General features: G+C 36.5%; 1 protein-coding gene across 2 annotated transcripts; it reads left to right on the forward strand.

The window, feature by feature from the left end:
• The first annotated feature begins 549 nt into the window (after positions 1 to 549).
• Positions 550 to 26,424, forward strand: LOC105038020 (WAT1-related protein At5g64700-like). 2 transcript variants are annotated; one of them, XM_010913688.4, is made up of 7 exons: positions 553 to 993; positions 1,066 to 1,128; positions 23,245 to 23,361; positions 24,036 to 24,288; positions 24,419 to 24,577; positions 25,916 to 26,067; positions 26,165 to 26,422. In XM_010913688.4, exons 1-7 carry the CDS (start codon positions 821 to 823, stop codon positions 26,310 to 26,312), a joined length of 1,065 nt encoding a protein of 354 aa, XP_010911990.1. In that variant the 5' UTR covers positions 553 to 820; the 3' UTR covers positions 26,313 to 26,422. The 2 variants fall into 2 exon arrangements, with proteins under 2 accessions (XP_073106863.1, XP_010911990.1); XM_073250762.1 differs by lacking the exon at positions 1,066 to 1,128 and having other exon boundaries at positions 550 to 993; positions 26,165 to 26,424.
• Positions 26,425 to 27,067: the final 643 nt, after the last annotated feature.

The following is a 27,067-nucleotide window of genomic DNA, read 5'->3' on the forward strand; positions in this document are numbered from 1 at the left end:
AGTCCATTAAGAAAAGCATATGACCACCACAAGCGTGTAATCTAGCATATTATTGCTTCCATTGGAAAACTTTGCAGAGCATCGCATATTTGAGTGCCAGTTTATTGCCAAGAATCGTAGTAACTTTATAAATGGGCCCAAAATTGTGGCCGGCAACAATGGTGACCAGATTTTGGTAGGTAGGTAGGAGGTATGTGCTGTGAATCGCACCTGCGTTAATTGAGGGCCTTTAGTGGCCATTGTCGACTTGTATGGTGATTGACTGCAGTGTGTACTGTGGAATACGTCATGAACTGCGTCTAGCTTTCCTTGTGCTGGTGCGAGCTCTTTATTTGTGGCTTTTGAATTACGTCCTTTTTAGTGATTGGCTTGTTTGGTTAGTGATGTTGCGATCAAAGCATGCTCATATATATACTCGCTTATTTGCACCAGCAAAGAAAAGGAACAAGGTTGCTGGTGGCCATGGGGAACCAAGTCTCTTTTTTCTTTTGTTTTTTTCTTTTTTTTGTTGTTGTTGTTGGGCACGGCATATTTTATGGGCCAAACAGGAATTCAAACTAGATTTTCTTCTCTCTTGAAACGAGTTTAACAGCGACCAGAATATGCACTTTGCACAGTCAGTAGATGAACTGAGATGATATCCAGGTGGCACCAAGTGCTGCTGCCGGCTTGGAATCCAATCCTTTCGAGGGAACTTCCATAGACCTTCTGCCTTCCAGGTTAACCATCAAATAAGCGTAGTTTCCTCTCCTTTTCCTACACCCAGGTACATACGAGGGCCTTCATTCTCTGCCTGAGCTTCTAGGCCAAACTCTTGGTCATGAACAATCCTAAGGTCTACTTGGTCATCTTTCTCGTTAGAGCGATATATGCGGGGTTAAATATTACCTCCAAGGCTGCCTTCAATGGAGGCATGAGCGCATACGTGTTTGCGCTCTATAGACTGTTGTTTGCCACTCTATTCTTGGCGCCCCTTGCATTTGTAGTAGAAAGGTACTTCTCTCTTCATTTTCTTGGACCTCTCCTTTCTCATGTGATTGTTGAAGCTCTATAAATATTTTGTAGGAGAACTGCTCCACCTCTTCCATTTAAGCTCTGCTTCAAAATATTCCTACTTTCTTTATTTGGGTAAGTTTTGTCCTTTTCTTGATGGAAATTTTGAATTAGATTTTATTAGCTGTCACATTAATTACCATAAAAAACATGGCTCGCCGTTTGTTTTCATGCTGCATCGAGTCCGCTTGTTTGCAACTCTTATTGGTTCTCCTATGTTCGCCATGGTTGCATGTGTCCAAACATTTGGGTTAATTCGGCAACACATTATAAGCTTTAAACATTTATTTGACCTACATATGAATGAGCCATTCACATCCTGTAAATAAAAAGCTTGCATTGCATAAAATCCACATCTATACATCCATGCCCGCTAAATTTACATGATTGTTCACTTAAACGAGTCAAAACCATTAAATAATGGCAAGCTATTCAAGAAGGCATATTTGATCTGTATAATAATTGTTGTCCTTCTTGTCAATGTTTTTGATAAATAGATTAGGATAGGAAGATCATCCGACTGATTTTGCTTGATGCCTCTACAACAAAAGACATTATAATTAGTAACAAAAAAATTTATGACAAAAGAAATTTCATCAATAGAAATATAACTTTGGTGACAAAATTAACTTTTCTCATGCTATTAGAGTTAATAAACTTTTTTATAATGAAAATTATATTTATTAGAAAAATATGTCACCAAATATCTGATGCCAATTTTGGCCACATGGAGGAATTTTTTGTGATGACTTTTACTATATTGTGACACAGTTTATCATCATTGAAAATTAGTAAATTTTATAATGAAATATCTTAGGCCACTAAATATTTCTATTTTTGGTGACCTAAATCTCTCATTACCTATTCTTATTTTGTTTATGAAAAATAAAAATAATCAAATCACTTTCATGACAAAATTAATAGTGTCAACAAACATCATGCAAATTTCCTCCGTATGGAGGATATTTTTTGCGACGATTCTTACCATATTCTGACAAATTTTATTGTTAGTAAGAATTTGCAAATATTATGATGAAATATTTTCAGTCACTAAATATCTATGCTTTGGATGACTTATAAATTTCTTATATATTATCCATTCTTATTTTATTTTTGAAGATTTAGAAATTAGTTATGTGTTCCATTTGTGATGAAAATAATAGCATCACCAATGATTGCAAATTTCGTGATGATAGTAAAGTTTCATTACTAAATTGTTGATAGTAATTTTTAGTAATGAAAATTATTTTCATAGAAAAATTATATTGTCACAAGTATGACGTGAATTTCAAATAGTCTTGAGAAAATTTTTGTATGAAGATTCTTATTGCATGCTAACAAAAATTTTTTGGCACTAATAGGTCACAAAATTCCTTATAAAACTATTATATTACTAAATATTATTGTAATTATCATTCAAAATATATGAAAATTACTTATCTATAGTTGTTGTTGATGATAATTACATCACCAATAATTGCAATTTTGTTTGTGAAAACTAAGATTTGTTAATAATTAACGTTACCAGTTTTTTTAGTTACAAAAATTATATTTATGAAAAAATTTTATCACCATAAATTTGATATAAAAAATTATAGTAACTAGATAATAATCTAAGATTTAAATATTAAATTTGTTGTTACTCCAATTTAACTAAGATTCAGATAATTAATCTAACCTAATTTGAATTTAAAGAACATTAGAAATTAAACTATTTAAAGAATTAAAGGTTTTCATATTAAATACCATTATTACTTTTTAATTGTAGTATGAATAAAATAATCATAAATTAGTTATTTTTAAAAATTTAAAGATTATCTACAAATATTGGAATATGTGAATTATTGATATTTCAATAATATTTTAGAAAAATGTTCGAATATTATAAAGAATAAAATAAAGTTAGTCATTTTTTTGTCAAAAGAAAGAATTAAAATTTATATAAATGAACTAATTACTAAAATATGAATTACCATAATATATTCTAAATGAGAATATTCTTATAATTTGAATAGATTTGAACAAGAATAATAAATCATAATTATATATTAGAAGTTAATATTTAAAATAATTGAGTAGCTAATTTAGGAGGATCCTCAAATTCGATTTGAATGATTTTGGTCACTATAGATAGAGCTGGATAGTATTTAGAAGCAAGATCCATAATATTAGAAAGCTGAACAACATACCAAATTTTAAAATGTCATAATTTGGTCATATGCTGCCTGATTGAGATGATCTTTTTTTTTTGAAATTAGATATTTTTAAAATATCTACAACTTTGTACCAGCCTCTAAAGGAACCAAATCAGATCAAAATTTTATCTTTAGGTCTCGAAACATGCTAGTAAAATCAAAACTTTTTTTTTTAGAAAAGATTTTGATTGGAGGTTATTTTTCAATCCATAAAGAATTAGATAGAGCAAAATATAAAAGAATTGATATGAAAGTTGAGATCTATTTGAACTATTCATGATTGTTATATTAATCATTTTATTAAAAAACTTAGTCATATTTGAATTAGAAGAGGAATCTGATCTGAATTACTCAAGAGGAAACATCTTTCTAGAAACTATAAAGAAGAATGCCACTCAAATTGTGTAAGAGGATCTTAATAGTATAAATAGATGCTATGTACCTTAGTTTTTGGTGGTGGAGAATTAATCAATAAAAGAAAAAAAAGATTTAAGCCTTGCTTTTGTAATTCTTCCATCTTCTTCTATTTTTTTAAGAGATTTGAATTGAGAGGGTTGAAAAAAATCTTTCTTCTTTTTAATCGATTCAAGTTGATATCAGAGTCAAGTTTCTCTACATATATAGAAATAAGTTGGTACTAAAGTATTAGTCCTCTGTATTTGTAGGAGCCTTAATTTATGATCTAGATGCACTAGCAATACAAGTAATTGGGAGAAGAATTATTTATACTTCAAGTACATCAAAGGGCAAAGATGAGCATAGCTGCTATTTCTTCCTCGATAAATGATGAGACGAAAGGATGTTGTACATAAGTAGAGAAGAAGATTGCCCAGCTCATCGAGGTCATCCCAGATTGGTAATATCTTCAATGCAAGTACAAGTACTAGCAACTTCTATTGTGAAGCTGTCGCCTATATTTGGAGATAAAGATTTTTCATGCAACGAGAAGGATGTGCAGCCTAAATAAATGAAAAATCTCTCTTCAACTATTTAAAGTTGAAGCTTGAATTGAGATCTCCATATACAATAGGACTACTTGATCCAGATGGATCATCAGACTTGATGTGGGCCATTTTAACTATTATAAATCTTCAGAAGGATCATTAGACATAATGTGCTTCACGTTGGTCATTATGAGAAGAGCAAAATAAAATCTGGAAGCCGAATCACATGTCAAAATTCAAGAGGCCATAACTTGATCATACAATGTTTGATGATCTTTTTTTTTTAGAATTGATTATCTTTTTAAGATTTACAACTTTGGATCAGGCCTTAAAAGGACTAAATCAGATCAAAATTTTATTGTTTGGATCTCAAAAAGAGCCGATCAAACTAAAACTTTCCTTTTTGGGAAAGACTTTGACCTAGAGTTATCTTTCAATTTGAGAAGAATTAGGTAGAGCAATGAAGGTAAAATTGATGCAGAAGTCAAGATCTATCTTTTATATAATTTTAATTTTTTATAATTTTTATATTCATCATATTTAATTTTAGAGATCTAATTCTATTTAAGCTAGGAAGAGGAGTCCTACGCAATTTGTTCAGTGGTGGACATCCTTCTAGAAGATAAGAAAAAAATCTAATCCGAATTATATAAGGATGGATCTTATTATTATAAATGGAGACTATGTACCTCAGTTTATGGTATAAAAAATTAATCAATGAAAGAAAGAAGATTTAACCCTACTTTCATAATTCTTTCATCTTTTTTTTTTTCTTTTGAGAGATCCAAATTAAGTGGGTTGAAGAAAATATTCCTTCTCTCCTATTGGATCAAGCTGATATCAGAGTTTTGATCCTCTACATCTATGAGAGGTCTAACATGCGAGCAATAGAAGTTGTTAGAAGAAAGGCTATTGATGCTTAAAGTACATCAAAGGATAAAAAATGAGTATAGTTGCTAAATCTATCTTAATAGATGATGAGATAAAAGAATGTCTCACATAATTAGAGGAGAAGATTGTCTATTCACCTAGATCGTGTCTTAATTGGCAACACCTTCAACACAAGCACCAACAACTCTTGTATTGAGGTTATCTCCTAAATCTAGAGATCAAGATTTATCATCCGATAAAGAAGAGCAAGAGTGGAAACTATCTTCGAGCAAAACCAAGTGGTTCAATCATGAGGTAGAGGAGCAGGCATTTTTTATCTTCATTTTCGATTTAGCAAGAGCTACATCCCTTAAACAAGAGGAGCTTTGATTTAGGTGAATCATTAGATTTGATGTGGATTACTCTAACTATTACAAATATCCAAAAGAATCACTAGACTCGATGTGGATCATTTTTACCACTATCAAGATTTAATGTAGACTACGTTGGTTACTATGAGGAGAGATAAACAAAATTCAAGAGCAAGATCCACCATATCTAGAAGTTGAATTGTATACCAAACTTCAGGAGGCTATAACTTGACCATACGATATCCGATTGAAATGATCTTTTTTTCTTAAAATTGGATATCTTTTTGAGATATATATCTTTGGGCCAACCCTTAAAGGGGCTAAATCAAACCAAGATTTTATTGTTTGGGCCTCAAAACAGACTAATCAATTCAAAACTTTCTTTTTTGAAAAGATTTTGATTTGAAGTTATCTTTTAATTTATAAAAAATTAGGTAGAGTGATAGAAGATAAAGTTGATATAGAAGTCGAGATCCATCTTCTACAAAATTTTAATATTTTTTATTCTTTTTTATATTCATCATATTTTTTTTAAGATCTAATTCTATTTATGCTAGAAAGAGGAGTCTAATCCAACTTATTCAATAGTGGATATCCTTGTAGAAGATAAAAAGAAGAATCGATTCGAATTGTGCAAGGATAGATCTCACTATTATAAATAGGAGCTTTGTACCTCTATTTATAGCATAGAGAATTAATCAATGAAAAAAGGGATTTAAGCCCTACTTTCGCCATACTTCTATCATCTTCTTTTTTTTCTTTTGAGGGATCTAAGTTGAATGGGTTGAAAAAAATCTTTTTTTTTCGATTGGATGACTGTTAATGTAGAAAGGTTAGATATCAAGCTTGTCTCAAGCTTGATAGCGATGTCTTATATGGTGAAAGTCATATATGTGAAACAATGATATTTGTAACATGATGTAAAGCAAATTTAAGGGCCAAATCAAGAAGTAGTTTTACCCAATGGGCCACGAAGAGGATCGATGGATCAAGTGGTAATACTTATTGCAGAAGTTTGATTAATATATCTAAGACTACACCATCTAGTATCACAAGCAAGCAATCTTCTTCAAAATCTCCATTGATGATCATGCAGTTTTTATGAAGCATATTAGAGGTTTCCACGAGATCATCCAAAGAAGTCGAAACTTTTCAAAGTTGAAGATATTAGTGAAGCTAGTGTGAAGGCCATGGGGATTGAGGAGAAGAATTGGCTTAGGGAACATAGAAAAAGGTGACAAATGCAAGAAAGATAATAGAAGATTAATTAAGCCAAAAGGGGGACTAGGGCAAAAAGCATGTCAAGATAACTCAGAAAAATTATTATGGTTATTATAACCTTTGCGAACACTCCAACGAATAATGTTGAAAACTTCACCCTGAATTGCATTCCAATATGAGGAAGTTGAAGGATGATAATTCTCAGAAGAAAAAGAAGGTGGTCTTGATATTGTAGAGGTTGAGGAGCTATTCAAACTCGAAAAAGCAAATTCTAAATTGAGCTTGATGGTGGAAAAAAAAAAGATCTAAGATAGTAACTGAGATAGATGTAGAGGCACAAGAGGAACTCATCTATTTGAAGATCCAGATGAAGCATAGCATCATTATGGCTATTTTAGATCCTAGATGGTAGAAGAATCTCATCTTTGCAAATCTAATTTAGGAGCTAGGGTTGTAAACCAAGCTGCATCCACATCTTTACCCTTTTAGTTGGATTTAAAAAGATGTTGAGTTGATGATCACTATGTAGTGCACCTTGAAGTTCATCATAACTGAAAGGTATCTTGATGAGATAGCTTGTGAAGCAGTTCCTTTGAATATTTACCAAGTTATTCTTGGGAGCTCGAATGGAAGAAAAAGTATCGTCTCATAAAGGATGGGAAAGAGTTCATGATCAACACCTCCAAAATAAAAGTAAATATAAACCTTGTGACTGCTGCCTAGACAAAGCGACTTGTTAGAGTCTGCAACAAGTTTGTGATGATTGTACAAAAAGTTGATATTACTTATAAGTAGCCAAGTTCTTACCCCCTGGTTCAACAAACCAATCAATCGAGATTGAGATCGAGTGGGCATTGTTGTAGTTACCATCGATGAAGAAAGACAACAAGTAGTGTCCATACCATGAAGTCCAGATGTGGGGTGGATTAAGTAGTTTGTTGAGTCTAAGGAGCAAAGAAGATCAAGGCTAGAGACCATCTTCAAGCAAAGCTAGATGGTTCAATCATGAGATAGAGAAACAAGTATTTCTACTTATTCAGTTCTGATTTGATGGGAGTTAAATCTCCTAAATAGGAGAGCCCTGATCTAGAAAAATTTTCAAACTCAATATGGATTATTTTGGCCACTATGGATGTGGCTAGATAAGGTTCGGAAGTAAGATTCACTACATCACAAAGACAAATCTTGTCCGAAATTTTAGGAGACCATAATTTGGTTATATAATACCCAACTGAGATGAATTTTTTATAAAAATTGAGTATCTTTTTGAGATCTACTACTTTAGGCTAGCCCCTAAAGGAGCTAAAGTAGGCTAAAATTTTATTGTTTGGATCTCCAAAATGGATAAATCAAACCAAAACTTTTCTTTTCAAAAAACTTTTTGATTGGAGATTATCTTCCAATCCATGAAGAATTAGATGGAGTGATAGATGGCAAATTGATTAGAAGTTGAGATCTACTTCATGTAATTTTTTTATGATTTTTTATATTAATTATATTTTTTTTAAGAGACCTAGTCCGACAAGTGTTGGGGTTAGTTTAGGTTCAATCTTCAAATTGAAGTGGCCTAAACTGGTTTCCTAAAACTAAAACTGAAATTGAACTAATTACAAGGAAAAACTAGTTCAAAATGATCCAAAAAATTGATTTTCCTCAATTTGGTTTATCAGATTGTGGACTATTGGGCTTTTATCAAATGGACAGCTTATAGTATAGGCTAAATGGGTTGCTATCTATTTTAAGTTCTAATTATAATAAATGGGAAGCTTTTGGGATGGATTATGAGCAGCTTATAGATAAGTTAAATGGGCTACATGAATAGGACTACAACCTCCTTTGAGAAAGTGGGGCAGCTTATGACTTATCTCATATATATATATATATATATATATATATATATATATATATATATATGTGTGTGTGTGTGTGTGTGTGTGTGTGTGTGTGTGTGTGTGAGGTAAATTGGGATCCAGTTACATACACGTTCATCACCAAAATGGGCAGCTTATAGAATAGGCTAAATAGGTTGCTATCTATTTTAAGTTCAAATTATAATAAATAGAAAGCTTTTGGAATGGATTAAATGGGCAGCTTATAGATGAGTTAAATGGGCTAAATGAATAGGACTACACCCTCCTTTGAGAAAATAGGGCGGCTTATGATGGATTAAATGGGCAGCTTATAGATGAGTTAAATGGGCTAAATGAATAGGACTACAACCTCCTTTGAGAAAATAGGGCGGCTTATGACTTATCCTATATATATATATATATGTGAGGTCGACTGGGATCCAGTTACATGCATGTTTGTCCATCGATGTGCATTTGGAGGCATCCATTTTCAACTACCGGAGACTATTCCTTTATCGTTTGGGTGATATGGCATGTTAAAAAAAAAAAAAAAAAAGATGGCATTCAATGGGACATGATGGAAGCCCATGGATTTTGGCTGAAATGGCATTTCAAAAAAAAAAAAAAAAAAAAAAAAACCCTCAATGAGGATGGGATATGGAGCTCTCAGTCTCTAACCCTCTCCCTCTCTCTCTTGTTTCAAACAGCACCCGCTTATTCAAACAACATCCGCTTATTCTCTCTCTCTCTATCTCTCTTGTTTCAAACACCATCTTTCCTTTATCTCTCTCTGGCTATGAAACTATCTATCCCTCTCTCTCCCTCGTCAACAAAAGTTGAGCCTCCTTATCTCTCCCTTTGGCCCTTCTAATGGTAATGAAGCTCTCTGTCTCCCTCCCTCTCTATCTGTTGTATTTTTATTGACATCATCTTGTTCTCTCTCCCCCCTCTCTCTCTTTGGCCTCTACAACTCTCTCTATCTCTCATCAGTACAAACTCAAGCCTCTCTCTTCTTTTAGGTCGACCATTGAAATTCTCTCTCCCTCTCTCATTGGAATCGACCTCCTTCCTCTCTCTCTCTATCTTACCAGTCGAAGCATTATCAACCACATAGCTCTTCACCCCTCTATCACCGAAAACCCATCCCCCATCTTCCTCTTTCTCATCATAAGGTTGCTCAAGGAAGGGTTAAATTCATCTTCAGTTGAATGAAGATAAAAGCAAGAAAAGGATTACACTGTCAACACACGGTCATCAAAATCCTTTGTTCTCTGCCTCTTTGAGTGTAAGGTACACCTTAACCACATATAATGCTTACAAAAAAAACACAATATCATATATAGCATATAAAAATATACTTGATATGCATCACTTGTAGTACATATGCATCAATAAAAGTGAATTGCATTTTAGTTGTATCATCCTTTGAATAACTGATCATAATATACATTACTTAGTAGGATATATGCATTTGAATGATAAGTATATTAACTCTATTTCATTGGTAGTAATTATAGAATTGTATATATAATGGATGTAGACAGTATGTATGATGACAATATAATGGTTGTCATTAGCACACCAGGTAGTTTTGTAGGGGGAGGAAGCAATGAGGATTTTTATATTTCACTTGATGACACACCCAATTTAGCCAACATTAATAATATAGAGAGGGCATCTGTGCAAGCAAATTGTATTGCCCAAACTCCAAAATCAGGAAACATTGATAATTTAGCATTGTCAAAGGCATGATTTTCGATACTCATAAAGAAGCAATGGAAGCCTACAACCAATATGCATAGCATAAAGAATTTGCTATTCGAAAGTAATCATCTCATCGATTCATATATTGTAAAGAAAAGATATATAAACCTAAAAACAATATGCCAGTTGATCGGCAAGATCATGCAGCACCCACAACACCATACAATGAAGGATAGAGCATTCGCATTGGATGCAAAGCAAATGTGTGCATTAAAAAGAATGAATTTGGCAAGTGGGAGGTTACATCATTTCAAAATGTTCATAATCATAAGCTCACTCATGGCCTATCTAAAACTTCCGATCGCATAAAAAGATCACTACAAAAGATAAGAAATTTATATTTACATGAGCAAAATATTTTTACTCAATAAATTATGGGTGATATCTCATAATTTTATGGAGATATATAATATAAGTTTTACTAGAAAAGATCTAAGCAACCTTAGAGCCAACCTCCAAAAATAGTTATTTAACATTGATCTGCAAATAACAATTAATCATTTTTTATCTCTACAAGCTAAGAATCTAGCCTTCTTTTATGCCATCCAATTGGATGTTGAGTTTGTATTTATTATATAGTGTTTGTATTTGTTATATGAATTTGTATTTATTCTTGCATGGGAGTCCACAGGACAGAGAGCAATAAGAAAAGTTTGTATTTATCCTGAGCCCATTTGTATTTTTTTTGGTGAGTTTGTGTTTATTTTCATAGAATTTGTATTTATTCTACCAGAAGTTAGTATTTATTCTGGTGAGTTTATGTTTATTGTTATAGGTTTTATATTTATGCTACTTGAAGTTAGTGTTTATTTTGATGAGTTTGTGTTTATTATGGAAAATATGTTTCACATGCAAATTTTATGCTAATCCACTTTCCAAAAGATACTTAGACTAATTATTTGAAGATCATAATCATCAAAGTAATATTGAACAAACAAACCAAACAAAACAAACTGTATCATAGCATATGAGTAATAGATTCATTTAGAACTATGTGCAATCATATTTCTTTTCACAACTATATGCAATCATATTTCTTTACATCTTTGTAAGTGAATACATCATGTACATAGCTTATATATAATATCTAAGTTAAAATAGTACCCATCATGCTAGAATTACAAACATATGGTCTAAAATAGCAGTGAGCCTACATGCTCATTGAATTGCTCTTCCTCGGATGAATCACCACTGATGTATGCTTTGAAATTATTGATAGTAAAATACAATAACCCAATAAGTCACAAAAAAAAGATTCTATCAAATTATAATACTAATTAATTAAAAGGATGTAGCTTTTACTAACGTCTGTCTTGCATATTCGAATATTATGACCCTTTTGATGATATTTCTTGCATGTCCATTATTTTTTTGATACAACTTTCATTGGTTGTTTGAATCTGCTCAATTACTTCTGACCTTTATAGTTTGAAGTCAGAGGATCTTTAAGTGTGACATTGTTTGCACTTATTTTTTTTGCTTGGCTACAATATGTTATAGCCACCCAAAATTGAGTACGACTTTCGTCTGTAGCACTTTATTCTTTAAATAGGTTCTTTTTCAATATGCATACTTTTTTGATGATAGACCTTATAATGTTAATGACAGGATCATAGGTTTCATAAAAGGTACATCTATCATATGCTAATTTCAAAAGCATTTTATATAGCCCATTAAATCATGTAGTTCTCGATATCATATCCTCTATAAGTTCGCCATCCCTTTGTATCATATCAATAACTTCTTCGTTTGCAAATTTTGTCCCATGCTTTAATATGTAATGCATAGGGATGCAATGAATTCTTAAATAAATAAGAATTTTTAAGATATGAGCATATATAACATTACTGAATTCAAACATCAGACATAAGCATGTAAATTTCTCATTCGACATGGTATATATTATATCATATGATGTTTCCTTATTCTGATTTCCATTCGAAGTATCAATATCAACCACATGATACAAGTTATATTTTTCGATCTTCTCCACATCATACATGATGGTCATTTTGAGTTGCTCCTTAAAATGCTTAAAAATATTTTTTGTATACACTTCAAAAGCATGCTTCTCAATTAGGTACTTCAACCATAAATATTGTCTAAATATTGTAGCACGGAAGTCCTCATCCTCTCAGTCATATGTGCTCTCCAAGACCGCTTCATATTGAGTAATAAACTTGAAAGCATTCATGTGATTATCAATATAATCCTTAAATAATGAGTATCTACTTTCACTATGTTGTGCTATAGATATGGAAGTAAAGAATATGTCTAAAGTATGCAAGAACCCATTGGTCTCATATACTGTATAGGTGATCAAAGTAAGTGTTGAACTCCAAAGAATATTTTTTAATAAATACGTCCTGACGATGCTCAATCTACTCTAGAGAGACAGAAGCATTGATGTAATAGTGAAGATCTTCTTTAAGTCCATCCTTTGTGCTAAAAAAAATATAGACAAATATTGTCTGATATTCTTCAAGATATGCCACTTACAAAATTGATGGATAGTATTTGGAAAAACATGATTAATTACCTTTTTTATTATTGGATCTTGATTGATTAAGATGCATTTTGGTGTTTGTCATATAGTGCCTCTAGAAAAGATTGGATAATCCAAACAAATAATTTAGTGCACTCATTTCATACTAGGGCACAATCTAATAAAATAGACCATATGTGGTGGTTGACATCGACAAATGATGCAAAAGACATGTTGTATATATTTGTCATGTATATGTAGTATCGAATTTCACCACATCTAAGTATTGGTAAGATAATATTGATCTCTCATCAATCTAAACAATATTCTACATACTATTGTCAGTAGCTAATTGGATGGCATAAAAGAAGGCTGGATTTTCAACTTATAGAGATCTAAAATGATTATTTGTTATTGGTAGGTTAATGTTGAATAACTATTTTTGGAGGTTGGTTTCAAAGTTGCTCTGATTCTTCCTAGTAAAGCTTATATTTCATATATCTCCATATAGTTGTAAGATAGCACCTATGATTTATTTAGTAGAAATATTTTGCTTATGTAAAGTTTCTATAAATTCTTTATCTTCTGCGGTGATCTTTCTATGTGATCAAAGGAGATAAGTTTTAGATGGGCTATAAATGAGCTCATGGTTATAAATATTGTTGGGTATAAAATACCCCCCGGTCGAAGTATGTAAAAGATCGACCCTTCCGGACTTCTCCAACAATGAGTTTCTCCATTCGTCTACCGGGCCACCCCAAAAGCTCTCTGGACCTCACTGCCAGCCGACCTTCTACTGTGACCAACTATTCTCCGAACTCCTTTCGGACTTCGTCAATATCCAAGCTTCTTCAACAACAAGGTTTCTACAGTAATCAGACTCTATCCAAGTTTCTACGATGGTCGACCGCCTTCAGGATTCTAACCGAGGTCCTGCGAGAGCCGAGCTTCTACTACGAGCAGTTGTAGCCGAGCTTCTACTATGAGCAGTTCCAGTCGAGCTCCTGCGAGAGCCGAGCTTCTACTACAAGTAGTTCCAACCGATCTCCTACGAGAGCCGAGCTTCTACTATGAGCGATCTACTCCGAACTTCTGCTACGAGCAGTTCCAGCCGAGCTCCTACGAGAGCTGAGCTTCTACTACGAGCGGTCTTCTCCGAACTCCTGCTACGAGCGATCTACTCCGAACTCCTACAGTGGGCGATCTACCCCGGATCTTTACTGTAAGCAAATTCCATTCGGGCCTCTACTGTAAATAGATTTCTTCCGAACTTTCATTACAGGTAGACTTCAGCCAAGCTTCTTCGTAGCCGGATCCCAAACGAGCTTCTACCAGGGGGCAGGATTCACCGGCCAGGTCGTTACTCCGAGCTCCCACAATAACCGATCTTCGACCGAGCTCCAACAATAAGCGACCTCCTTTCGGCCTCCCATGAGAATCAGACTCTGTCCGAGCTTCCACAGTGGATGGATTTCGGACGAGCTTTCGCAATGGACAGACTCCAGCAGCTGAATTTCTATAACGGCCGATCGTCTCCGGATCCCCCATACTCCTCCGACAGATGAGCCTCCCCAATGCCATCCGAAGTCTACCACTGGCCGACCTTCCGCCAAGTTCCTCATGAAATCAGAGTTCTTCGACGGATTATCTTCAGACGAGCTTCCACGCCAGGCAGATCCCAAACGGACTTCCCTAGCAATTGGGCTCCTATCGGACTTCACCAACTGAAAGTCTTCATCCGAGTCTCTACAGCAGATGGCTCTCACCTGTAACCTCAGCGCCCAAGGCCTCCGACCATAGTAGACTCGTCAGCGACCTCAAAAACGTCCGAGCTTCTCCTGGATTGACGAGACAGAGAACCATTCCGCTCCATCAGACATCTCAGTCAAGCTTCGATTGACAGATCCGAACTCTCTGGCAAGCCACGATGAGGGCCGCTACCCTGCTCCACTCTTTGCAACGGATTCCATGTGGCTCCACTACTCCCTGGCAAGTCGCAACAACGGCCACCACTCCACTCTCCGTAACCAACTCCACGTGGCCCTGAACGACCCCTGACGCCACTACTCTCCGTAACAAACTCCAGACGGCTCTGAACAGCCCACTACCAGACAGTTACAGACGTCGCTGTTAATCAGTTACGCTCTCCATCTATAAAAGAGACCCCCAGATACGTTCTTCTCTAAGCTCTGATCTCTATCTCAAAACTCTACTAAAATTTTTTCTCGAGCACTCCATTTCTGTTGAAGCAGAGTACTGATTTGAGCGTCGAAAGGTCTTGTCGGAGCACCTCCAACTCCGGTTTAGACTTCCCTTGCAGGTCCCGACGGCGGCCGCGGTCATCCAAACTCCAGCTTCTCGGACTTCGGCGGAATTCTGCACCAACAAATATCATGAAACAATACAACCTCCCACTTGCCAACTTTATTTTTTTAATGTGTATTTTTGCTTTGCATCCAATGCAAATGTTCTATTCTTCCTTGCACGGTGTTATGAGTGCTGAATGATTTTGCCCATCAACTTGCATATTGCTGTTAGGCTTATATATTTCTTCTTTACAACATATGAATTCTTACTTGCTAATTTTCTTATCCTTAGAGATTGATAAGATGATCCCTTCCAAATATCAAATTCTTTATGATACATGTATTGGTTATAGGCTTTCATACCTTCTTCTTGAGTATCAAAGTCCATACCTTCATGTAATGCTAAATTATTATTAATGTTTCCTAAGTAAATTTGGAGTCAGGGCAATATAGTCTATCTACTTAGAAGCCCTCTCTACATTGTCCATATTGGCTGAATTAGGTATGTCATCAAGTGAAATATAATCATCCCCATTGCTTACTCTCCCTACAAAACTACCTGGGTGTGCTAAAGATGGCCATCGTGTTATCATCATACATGCTTTTTACATCCAACATATGTGCAATTTGTATAATTACTGCTAGTGTAATAGAGTTAATACAAGCAGTACATATTCAAATTTATATACTCTACTAAGTAATGTATATTATGATCTGCTATTCAAAGGGAGATGCAATTAAAATGCAATTCATTTTTATTGATGCATATCAAATGTATTATAGGTGATGCATATCATATATATTTCTATATACTATGATCTTGTGTTTATCCTCTAAGTATTATATAATGATTAAGGTGTACCTTGTACTCAAGAGGCAGAGAACAAAGGATTCCGATGATCGGACATTGACAATTTCATCCTTTTCTTTGATTTGTCTTTGTTTAGCTTAAGATGAATTTAATCCTTCCTTGAGCTACCTTCCGATGAGAAAGAGAGAGGTGGGGGATGGAATTTTGGTGACAGAGGTGTAGAGAGCTATGGGGTTAATGATTCTTTGATCGACAGGACAGAGAGAGAGAGAGGAAGGAGGTTGATTCCAATGAGAGGGAGACAGAATTTTAGTGGTTAGGCTAAAGGGAGACAAGGAGACTTGAGTTTGTGCTGTAAGAGAAAGAGGGAAAGAGTGGTTGTAGAGGTCAGAGAGAGAGAGGAGAGAGAGAACGAGATGATGTCAACAGAAATACAAGAGATAGAGAGGGAGGGAGAGAGAGAGCTCCATTGCCATTTGAAGGGCCAAAGGGAGATAGAGGGAGGCTAGAATTTTTGTCAACAAGGGAGAGAAGGGATAGAGAGTTTCAGAGACAGAGATATGGACAGAGAGAATGGGAAGATGGTGTTTGAAATAAGAGAGGCAACGAGAGAGAGAGAGAGAGAGAGAGGAAATGAGTGGATGCTATTTGAAACAAGAAAGAGAGGGATAGAGAGGGACAGAGAATGAAAGCCCTGTGTCCTATCCCCATTAAGCCATTTTTTTTTGCTTTTTCAAATGCCATTTTAGCCAAAACCCATGGGTTTCTGTTGCATCTCATTGAACGCCATCCTTTTTTTAATGCACCATGTCAAACAAATGACAAAGGAATGGTAGCCGGGAATAGGTGCCTCAAGATGCATCTGATGGGATGGATGTGCATGTGACTAGATTTGGATTGGGGTCTATTCGATTAGAGCCCAATTTACCTATATATATATATATATATATATATATATATATATATATATATATATATATATATATATATATATATATATGTACATGCATATATATGTATACACACACACATGGGTTGGTTTGGTTTAAATTGGATTTTTTGAAATTTATACCAAAACCAAATCAATTTTTTTTGGTTTCTAAAATTTTTAAATCGAAATTGAATCGAATCTAAAAAAATATGATCTAAACTGAACCGAAATTAATGGATCGGATTGGTTATGCGGTTTGAATGATTTGGTTGCATACATCTACTTAGTCTTATTCGAACTAGAAAGAGAAATTCAGCCCAATTTTTCAATAGGGGACCTCATTATTATAAATAGGAGCTATGTACCTCAGTTTTTGGTGGTAGAGAATCAATCAATAAAAAAAAAGATACTTAATCTCTACTTTCATAGTTTTTTCATCTTCTTTTAATTTTCTTTTGAAAGATTTAATTTGAGTGATTTGAAATAAATCTTTCTTTTCCTCAGTCAGATCAATAGTATGTAATAATCTAAGAGGGGTGAGAGGAACTCTTCCATTTGAAGATCTAGATGAAGCAAAGCATCATCAAGAGTATCTTAGATCTTGGAAATCAGAAGAATCTCATTTTTGAAAAGTAGTTCAAGAGTTAGAGCTGCAGACCTAGGCTCATCCACATTCTTGCCCTGTTAGTTGGATTCAAAAGGATGTCGAGTTGAAGAACATGAAGATGTGTACATTCAAGTTCACCATAATTGAGAAGTATATTGGTGAGGTAACTTGTAAAGTAATTCCTTTAGATGTTTGTTAGATTATTCTTGGGAGCTCGTATCTTTGGGATCATGTTTGTTAGATTTTTCTTGGGAGCTCGTATCTTTGGGATCAAAATGCATTTTCTAGAGATGGAAAAAAAAGCATCATCTTGTAAAGGAAAGAAAGGAGTTCATAATCAACATCTTTAAAACACATAAAAATATAGACCTTGTGACTACTACCCAAACAAAGCCACTTGTTAATTTCTATAACAAGTTTGAGAAAGAGGTTGATACCACTTATGAGCGGCCAAGCTCTCACTTAATCGACCAATCAACTAAGATCCAAATTGAGGAGGAGTTGCCATAGTTACTGTCGATGAGGAAAGACGATAAGTGTCCTTACCATGAAGTCCAAATGTGGGAGCTGATCAAGTAGTTTATTGAGACCTAGTAGCAAACAAGATCAATGCCGAAAACCATCTTCAAGCAAGTCCAGGTGGCTTGACTGTGAGATGGAGAAGTAAGCACTTTTCCACCTTCAATTCTAATTTAGCAGGAACTAAATCTCCTAAACAAAGAAAATCCTGATCTAGAAGGATGTTCAAACTCGATGTGAACTATTTTGGCTATTATGGATATGGGTGGATATAGTTTAGGAGCAAGATTTGCTATATCAGGAAGCTGGTATTAGAAAAAATGTCTCAAGATTCGATCCATATTGAGCCCACAACAAGATCCAGGATGAAAAATAGAGTCCAACGAGCTCAAGATCATCCCAAACGGAGTTCGGACGGAGAAGTTACGTGTGAGAGAAGACGACATGGTGCATGAGGTGGCAGCGGCTAGTGGGGACCGACGGAGCGCCGCCCGTCCCGGCAGAGATGCACCCAGCATGCAACAGCATGCGGCCCAGTGCGTGGATGGGCCCAGTGCAGGCACGTGTGGCCCAGGCATGGGCGGGCCCAGCACAGGTGAGCGCGTGGGCCAGCCCAACACGTGCGGGCGTCCCAGGCCCAGTGCTCGCGCGGTCCATTGTGGACCGCGAGGTGCTGGGCAGTCCATGGGATCACGTGGACCGAACACGCAGTCCACGCACGGTTCAGGTACATTTTTGCATGATTGGACGGCTCAGAATGCAGCCAGTCACGATTGGACAGCTGTGAGTGAATTTGAGCATGATCAGGTGATCAGTGATACTGTTTTGCATGATCAGATGGCTCTGGTGCGAGCCGATCATGATCAAATGGCCACGGATAATTTCAAGCTTGATTGAGACTTTGTTTCCTACTGAAATAGTATTTTCGTGATTTTGAAGTCTATATAACTTCAATTGATGAACCGTTTGTTGTGTCTGAGAGCTGGTGACGTCTTGGAGGTACAGAAAGACTTCAACAGAGGTTTTAAAGAGCTATTGTGAAGATTTTGGAGCTTTTTTTTATGAGAGACTCTTATACAAGGGTTGAGTGGTGAGTTTCTCTTATATTGATCTTATTTTATTCTCATAGTAAAGCTTGCATGCCCCATGGATGTAGGCTTGAGGCCGATCCATGTACTTGTATTGTGTTTCTTGTTTTGTTTCTTTTTTCTTCTTGCTGCATCTTATAGTATCAGATCCTGATGGGTGCTACAATTGGTATCAGAGCAAGGTTGTGTTAGAGTCTAGGTTACAGCGGTGGTGAACGAGATAGAAGATGGAGAAGACAAACACAATCAAGATGGAGATCAACAGGTTTGATGGAAAGAATAATTTCTCCTTGTGGCAGGCAAGAGTGAAAGACGTGCTCATCCAACAAGGGTTGATCGATGTTCTCTTATGCAATGAGAAGCCTACTACCTTAGAGGTGCAATATTGGAGGAGGCTCCAGATGTAGACGGTGAGTATAATTCATTTGTACCTAGCGGATAAGGTGGTGATCCATATGCTTAGCGAGACTTCTTCGACGAGGCTGTGGTCGAAGCTCGAGGAGTTGTACATGGGGAAGTCTCTCACCAACACTCTCTTCCTCTGGAGGCAGCTCTATCAGCTGTAGATGACTGAGGGACAAAGTGTGCAGGAGCATCTCAGCCACTTTCAGAAGATCCTCACCGACCTCCTCAGCATTGGCGAGAAAGTTGAGGAGATGACCAGAGTGCTGGTCTTGCTAGCATCGCTTCTCCTTTCGTATGAGTCTTTGGTGACTGCTCTTCTAGTGGAGAAGAGCACCATCAAGATGGATGAGGTCACCGCAGTGATTCTCCAGAATGAGGTTCTCAGGAGGGAGAACCCAGCTTCGAGCTCAGGTGACGGTACCTCAGCTTTGGTGGTCTCTGAAGAAGTAGGAGGCGGTAAGCGGAGTGACAGGAGATCGCGACAAGGGCAGTCGAAGTCCAAGAGGGACTTGAGCAAGATCAGATGTTATCGGTGTGACGAGTTGGGGCATCTAGCCAGAGATTACTCTCAACTCAGAGATCGAATGAGGACTGTTGCAGCGACGGCCAATAGCGATTCAGAGGATAATTTTCTGAAGATATCTGATGAGATATCTACTTCTTTCCAGCAATAGCTTTTAGATTCTGCATGCACCTATCATGTATGTTACAAAATGGAACAGTTTGACTCTCTGGAGAGCAGTGAGGGCACTATTTATCTGCCAGATGGATCGAGCTGTGCGATCAGAGGCATTGGGACGGTCAGCTGGAGGACACATGATGGTGCAGTGAAGAGATCAGGGAAGGTTCGATACATATCCGATTTCAGACAGAATTTTATCTCACTAAGCAGACTAGATTCGAGAGGCTATAGGATGGTAGCTGGTGGAGAAATCCTGAAGGTATTGCATGGTAATTGGATTGTTCTAGAGAGAAAAAAGAAGACGAGAGGATATTATTATCTGACGAAGAGTCCAGTGCAAGGTGGAGCTTCAGGAGCCAGGAGGAGCCCAAAGCGAGGTGGAGCTCTAGGTGGAGGTGGAGCTTCAAGTGGAGGTGGATCGGGCACTAGACGAGAGACTCGGGAGAATGAGAGGCGACGTCGCAAGGTGAGATTTCTATTACCGCAGGAGACTTCTCCGAGCAGGTCTTTGGTCAAAGTGGACACAGCCCATGATGAAGGTGGGATCGAGCAGCCGGACTTGACTCCCATATTTGCCCATCCATGAGACAGCAGGCATGCCTCAGGGTGTGAGGGTAAGATGGATCACAGGCTCTCAAAGATAGATGAAGATCGAATATCGAGTCAAGATAGAGATTGTTAGAAAATATACCTCAAGATTCGATCCACATTGAGCCCACAGCAAGGTTCAAGATGAAAAATGAAGTCCAATGAGCCCAAGATCACCCTAAACGGAGTCCAAACAGAGAAGTTACGTATGAGAGAAGACGGCACGACCGGCAGGGACTAGTAGAGCACTACTCGCCCCGACGGAGATGCGTCAAAAGTGCAGCCGCACGTAGCCCAACGTGTGGACGGGCCCAGTACGGGCACACTCAGCCTAGGTGCGGGTGGGCCCAATGCGGATGCGCACGTGGGCCGGCCCAGCACATGCGGGCATCCCAGGCCCAGTGCTCGCATGGTCCACCATGGACCGCAAGACGCTGGGCGGTCTATGGGATCGCGTGGACCGAACACACAGTTCAGGTGCATTTTTATGTGATCGGACGGCCTAAAATATAGCCGATCATGATCGGATGGCTATGAGCGAATCTGAGCATGATTAGGTGATCAATGGCACTGTTTTATGTGATCAAACGTCTTTGGTGCGAGTCGGTCACGATCGGACAGCCATGGATGATTCCAAGCTTGATTGGGACTCTGTTTCCTACTAAAACAGTATTTTTATGATTCTAGAGTTTATATAACTTTGATTGACAAATCGTTTATTGTGTTTGAAAGCTGATGACGTTCTGAAGGTGCAGAAAGGCTTCAACAAAGATTTTATAAAGCTTTTGTGAGGATTTTGTGATTTTTTTTTGAGAGACTTTTGTACAAGGGTTGAGTGATGAGTTCCTCTTGTATTGATCTTATTTTATTTTCTCATAGTAAAACTTGCATGCCCCTTGGAGGTAGGGTTGAGGTCGATCCACATATTTGTATTGTGTTTCTTATTTTATTTTTTCTTTTTTTCTGCTGCATCTTGTGGTACCGGATCCTAGTGGGCGCTACAGCTGGATCGCATATCAAACTTAAGAGGCTATAATTTTATTTTACGATGTTTGAATGGGATGATCTTTTTTGAAATTAGATATCTTTTCAAGATCTATAATTTTAGGCTTGCCCTGATAGGGTAAAATTGAAATAAAATTTTATCTTTTGGGCTTCCAAACAAGCTGGTCAAACTAAAACTTTTCTTGTCAACAAAGACTTTGATTAGAAATTATCTTCCGATCTATGAGGAATGAGACAGAGTGACAGAAGGCAAAATTAATATAGAAATCAAGATCTACCTAATGTAAAATATTTAATTTTTCTTCATCATTTTTTATATAAATCAATTTTTTTTAGAGATTTAGTCCTATTTAAACTAGAAAGAGAAATTCAACCTAAATTGTTTGAGGGTAAATATCCTTCTAAAAATTAAGAAGTTATTCTAGAAACTAGAAAGAGAAATCCTACTTGAATTGTGTAAGAGAGGAGATCATTATTATAAATAGGGCCTAAATACCTTAGTTTTTAGTGGTGGAAAGTCAATCAATGAAAGTAAAGGGACTTAAGTTTTACTTTCATAATTCTTCTATCTTCTTTCAAATTTTTTTTTTTTGAGAGATTCAAGTTGAGCATATTGAAGTAAGTCTTCCTTCATCCTGATTGGATCAGTAGCATGCAACAATCTAAAATGTCTTGGGTTCGATGCAAAATATCTATCTGGATCGAATTTGAATCGAGAATAAATATCGACTTGGTCAGATAATATCCAACTAATTTTCAACTTTAAGATTTGTTTGATCTTTCAGTGACCAAATTTTTTTACTATTTGTGATGAATGATATAATCATAAAAATATAACTTTTCCTGAAAACGAGTTTGGTTACATCACCATAGATTAATCTTTAGTGACGAAGAATTTCCATTATTGATGAAATTATTTTTATTTTTTGTTGACAAATAATATTAATATAAAAATATAATCTTTTGATGATGAGTTTGTTTGTTATCAGAGATCAATCTTTGATGATGAAAAGTATGTCATATCATGATGAAATTATCAATCTCTTGTGATAAAAACTATCATCATCAAATACTATACCATTTGGTGATTAACATATTTTTGTCATCGCTAATATATATTTGTTGATGAAATATTTCTATCGTCACCATATATCTTTAGGGATATAGTTTTCCGAACCAGTATCGTGATGATTCTTTTTGATACCAAAGATTTTAAATTAATGATGAAATTAATTTTTTTGGTGATGATTTTTTCATCAAGTATATTGTTTTTTGTTGTAGTGGATCACTTTAGTGCAAGTTTACCAATTAGACTTATATCTACTTTATATCCTTTTCACAAGTCGCAAAAATGAAACAACAAAAGTTTCCCTAGCAGAATTAGTTCAGCATTCAGCCTTTTTGGGAAACGCACACATATACGCTCGCACAAAAGTTTGTGTATAATTTTGCACCAATTTATAATAAGTCTGCTAATTTGGTAAGCTATAGATGTATTGTATTTCAAACGTTTTCTTGAGCTTGTCTAACCATTCTCCCTTTTTGCTAGGTTCACTCCCTCCTTGGTTATTTTTTCTGTAGGTGTTGCTTACACTTCGGCAACCTTGTCATCTGCAATGATGAATGCCATTCCAGTGGCAACCTTTATTATGGCTGTAATATTTGGGTATGATCTGATCGGTTTGCTTATATATAGTTCCTGAAGTTTTCAACTGCATGTTTTCTGCTTCCCTACAACCACAGTATGCCCAAAAGTCAGGACCATTAAATGAGAAAGATTATAGCTTGGATTCAAATGAGCATGACCTTTGGTTTGTGGTTGGAGTTTGGCCGGCATGAAAACTTTCAGAATTGCCTCTATAGACTAATATAATCACTTGGCTGCGGTTTGCATGGTATCACGTTTCTGTAGTCTCAAGAGGGCGTAGATAGCCACTACTGATGGCCAACACTCAGTTGTATGGGGATCGTGTTTTGTGTATGTGATCCAATGCCCCCAGTATGTTATATTCATTCTTTGTTTTCACATTGTGAACGGTGCATTAATACATGGCATTGGGTCATATATATCAACTCTCCCCTAATCTCCATCCAACCGTGTCTTTCTTCGCTTTCCATTTGGCACCAACAAGGCACAACTTAAATGAGGAAAATACTGTCTAATTTTGCCATACAAGTACCTTGCATGACAAGGTCTAAATGAAGGAAATGAAGGAGAATTAGCACATGCAAAGAACTAAATACTTGCATTCAAATACATTATAGATATTCTAGCTTGTTATTGCACAATGGAAGAGATGAGGTTATGTATCTCAACTGGTCAATATCCATTCACAACAGCCAGGAGACTGTCGAGTTAAAGAGGCTCTCTGGGATTATGAAAGTTTCTGGGGTACTGCTTCTGCTGGCTGGCATTATGGAGATGGCCTTCTACAAAGGACCTCACATCAAACCTTTGCTTCATCATCACCTCCTTGGCCATGGAAGTAGAGAAATCAATCATCCTCACACCCATTCATCTAGGACTTGGGTCTTGGGAACCTTTCTCTTGACCATTTCCAACTCAACATGGTCTTTGTGGATGGTGCTTCAGGTATGTCCCTAAGAATTTCCATCAGGATTAATTTGAGTCCATTGGAGAACGTTACTTTGCAGTTTCCGGCCCCTAATTGGGTTACGTAAATATACACTTCTTATATTTGTGCAATACTTCCTAATGTTAGGCACCTTTGCTGAAGGAGTACCCCTCCAAGCTTACATTCACCACTCTCCAGTGTCTGTTTAGCACCTTTCAGTCATTCTTCATTGCTCTAGCATTCGAAAGAGACTTTTCTCGGTGGAAGTTGGGTTTGGACGCTGGCCTCGTCTCTGTCATTTATTGTGTAAGTATATTTGCCTATCTTTCTACAGATAAAACCAATGCACTTCAAGACTTGGTAACTTCAGCAGCAATGCTTGGCATCATCTGAGCCAATGGTAGTGCACCCTACAAAGTGAGAGGTCTTGGGCCAACATGAGTGGTGCGAATAACCACCATATTCTCAGAAAACAAGACTTGGGACAATCTACTTCAAGACTAAGATAAGTATGTGCTTGGAGAAGATTCTGCTTTTGAACTCAGAGTGGTGGCATTCTGGCTGTCATTCTCAAAATGGCTGAGTGAAGTCCCAACTTATGCCAGGGTGAAAAATTGTCGTCTGAAAACATACATGTTGGCAAATCACCCTTCCTTTGGTACAAGTACATTATTCCCTTAATTCCATTCAAAAAAAAAAACGTTATTCCCTTAATAAGCCATATCGGGAATTGTTTCTTTCATAGTAGCCCTGAATGCTCAAGGGATTAAATAGATGAATGGAGTAGTTGACTGGTCGAGCACAGCCAGATCATAATAAAGGTGTGCTCAAGCTTGGCTCATTTGCTTTGTCCTTGGATCTTAAAGTTGAGCAGAGTCAATACTTGTCTTTGCAAACCCACAGCTAAGTGTTGCAGCTTGGTTTGAATTTGGTTCCTTTTTTAACTATAATCATGAGAAAGCAATTTCTCAAGCTGACCCTGAACCTGTCATTGAAATTTTCCTTCATTTAAAGCAGATTTATGATCAGATCTCCTGCCGGAGGGGAAGAAGTCTATAAGGGGGACTTGACACATTGATCGTGTCCTGACATTTTTCCTTGTAACTAAGGGGCACCACTTTAGAGGGCTTGGGATTGGTGAACTATTTTGCTCCAGCAAAGTAGTCTTGGATAATGAAAGAGAGTTAGTGCTCATGTTGTGAACTCCTTAGCTATGTTCTTTAACCCTTGGAAGATACTTGATTTGTTTCCCCTAATTTCTTCTTGAGAAGACTGGAGAGTGCTGAGATAATTCATGTGTTACATATTAGATCTTCGAGAAAGTATAGTTCCAATATAGTCAGTGGGCTATTGTATCTAGTGACCTCGGTTTGAATCCCGCCTACATCCAGGTGGCTGGTTAGGGGATAAACCCCTCATTTTTTTCAAAAAAAAAAAAAAAAAAAGAAAGAAAAGGAAGGAAAGAGAGAGAAAGAGAGAACATGGGTTATGTTGCATAAAAATTTTGCAGGACTAGATCTCAAATATTATTGCCTCTAGTGGTAATTTATTTATGTAAAGATTATCAACATTTCTATATAAACAATTTCAAAATTGTTTTAACTATTGCTACGACTAAATCTAACTCTTAAATCATATATGCAGGGAATAATTGTCACAGGAGTTGCAGTTTACTTACAGTCTTGGGTCATTGACAAGAAAGGCCCTGTTTTCTTGGCCATGTCCACTCCACTAACTCTTATTATCACAATCGTGTGCTCATATTTTCTCTTGGGAGAATTAGTTAATTTGGGAAGGTGTCATTTGATAATCTAATTCTGAGCTCCTTGTTCAACTTCTAATACGCATACAGTGGAATTTTGCTTACTTCTTCAATGTTGTTGTTGCATGCAGTGTCTTAGGTGGACTTCTTATGGTTGGAGGCCTTTATAGTGTTCTTTGGGGACAGCGAAAAGAACAAATAGATAAAAGTACACCAACTGAAGTTGACAGAAAGACACCTTTGGACGTGAAACAAAATGGCGCCACAACACAAGTCTGAATAAGTTCAGCAATTGTTACTTTAAAACAAAGTCTCTCAAGAGCGGTAATTTGTAAGTTGGATTCGAACAATTATTTTTTAGTAATAGCAGCGTGTGCAGATAGTCTTAAAAGTTAAAGTTGAACGGTAGTAATTTTGGGATCATCATTTTTGATCGTCTACACCATTGTTATTTTTGACTTAAAGAGGGAGGTTGTGGGCCACCCTTATTTTATTGATAAATATATATAAAGATAAATATTTACAGGAGCTTTCCAACCAAAAACGCAAAGTTTTTGATGGGAAACTGAAGATTTTGCTGTAGAGAAGATAAGGGAGCCTCCCACAAGTTAGCAGGAGCTAGAAAGCCCATCTAAATAAAGCTGCTCATAACAAGAATCAGACTGGAAAGAAGAAAGAAAAGGAGAATGCGGAACCAGATTTCAAAGCATTACTTGGTAGTTGAACTTCAATGAGGCATGGCGCTGGAAGACTTTGAGAGCTGCCATAGCACTGCCCAGATGCCACTAATGACGATATCTCGAATGAAGCTGAAGTTGGGAGATGAAGACGATAATCATAGAGTAACAGAATATCGAAAACCAGTCATGAAGTTGGAGGATGGATTGGCTGAATGTGCACTGTATACACCATTGCTATTATTTGATGCTACTTACCTAAAGTCTAAAAGACCCAAGGGTTCAATTAAACCACAAGGCAATAACAAAATATTCAACAAGTGGGTGAAGAGAGCAATTGGATTTGGTATTGTGGAA

The sequence above is a fragment of the Elaeis guineensis genome, chromosome 1 (assembly GCF_000442705.2).
Source record: "Elaeis guineensis isolate ETL-2024a chromosome 1, EG11, whole genome shotgun sequence".
Classification (NCBI taxonomy): Eukaryota; Viridiplantae; Streptophyta; class Magnoliopsida; order Arecales; family Arecaceae; genus Elaeis; species Elaeis guineensis.

What these genes read in the sequence shown, in the direction of transcription:
- LOC105038020 (XM_010913688.4), top strand. Translation starts at nt 821, where the DNA reads ATGAACAATCCTAAGGTCTACTTGGTCATCTTTCTCGTTAGAGCGATA. An exon ending in TTCCTACTTTCTTTATTTGG is followed by an intron (nt 1,129 to 23,244) that starts GTAAGTTTTGTC and finishes CCTTTTTGCTAG; the next exon opens with GTTCACTCCCTCCTTGGTTA. An exon ending in TCGTCTCTGTCATTTATTGT is followed by an intron (nt 24,578 to 25,915) that starts GTAAGTATATTT and finishes TCATATATGCAG; the next exon opens with GGAATAATTGTCACAGGAGT.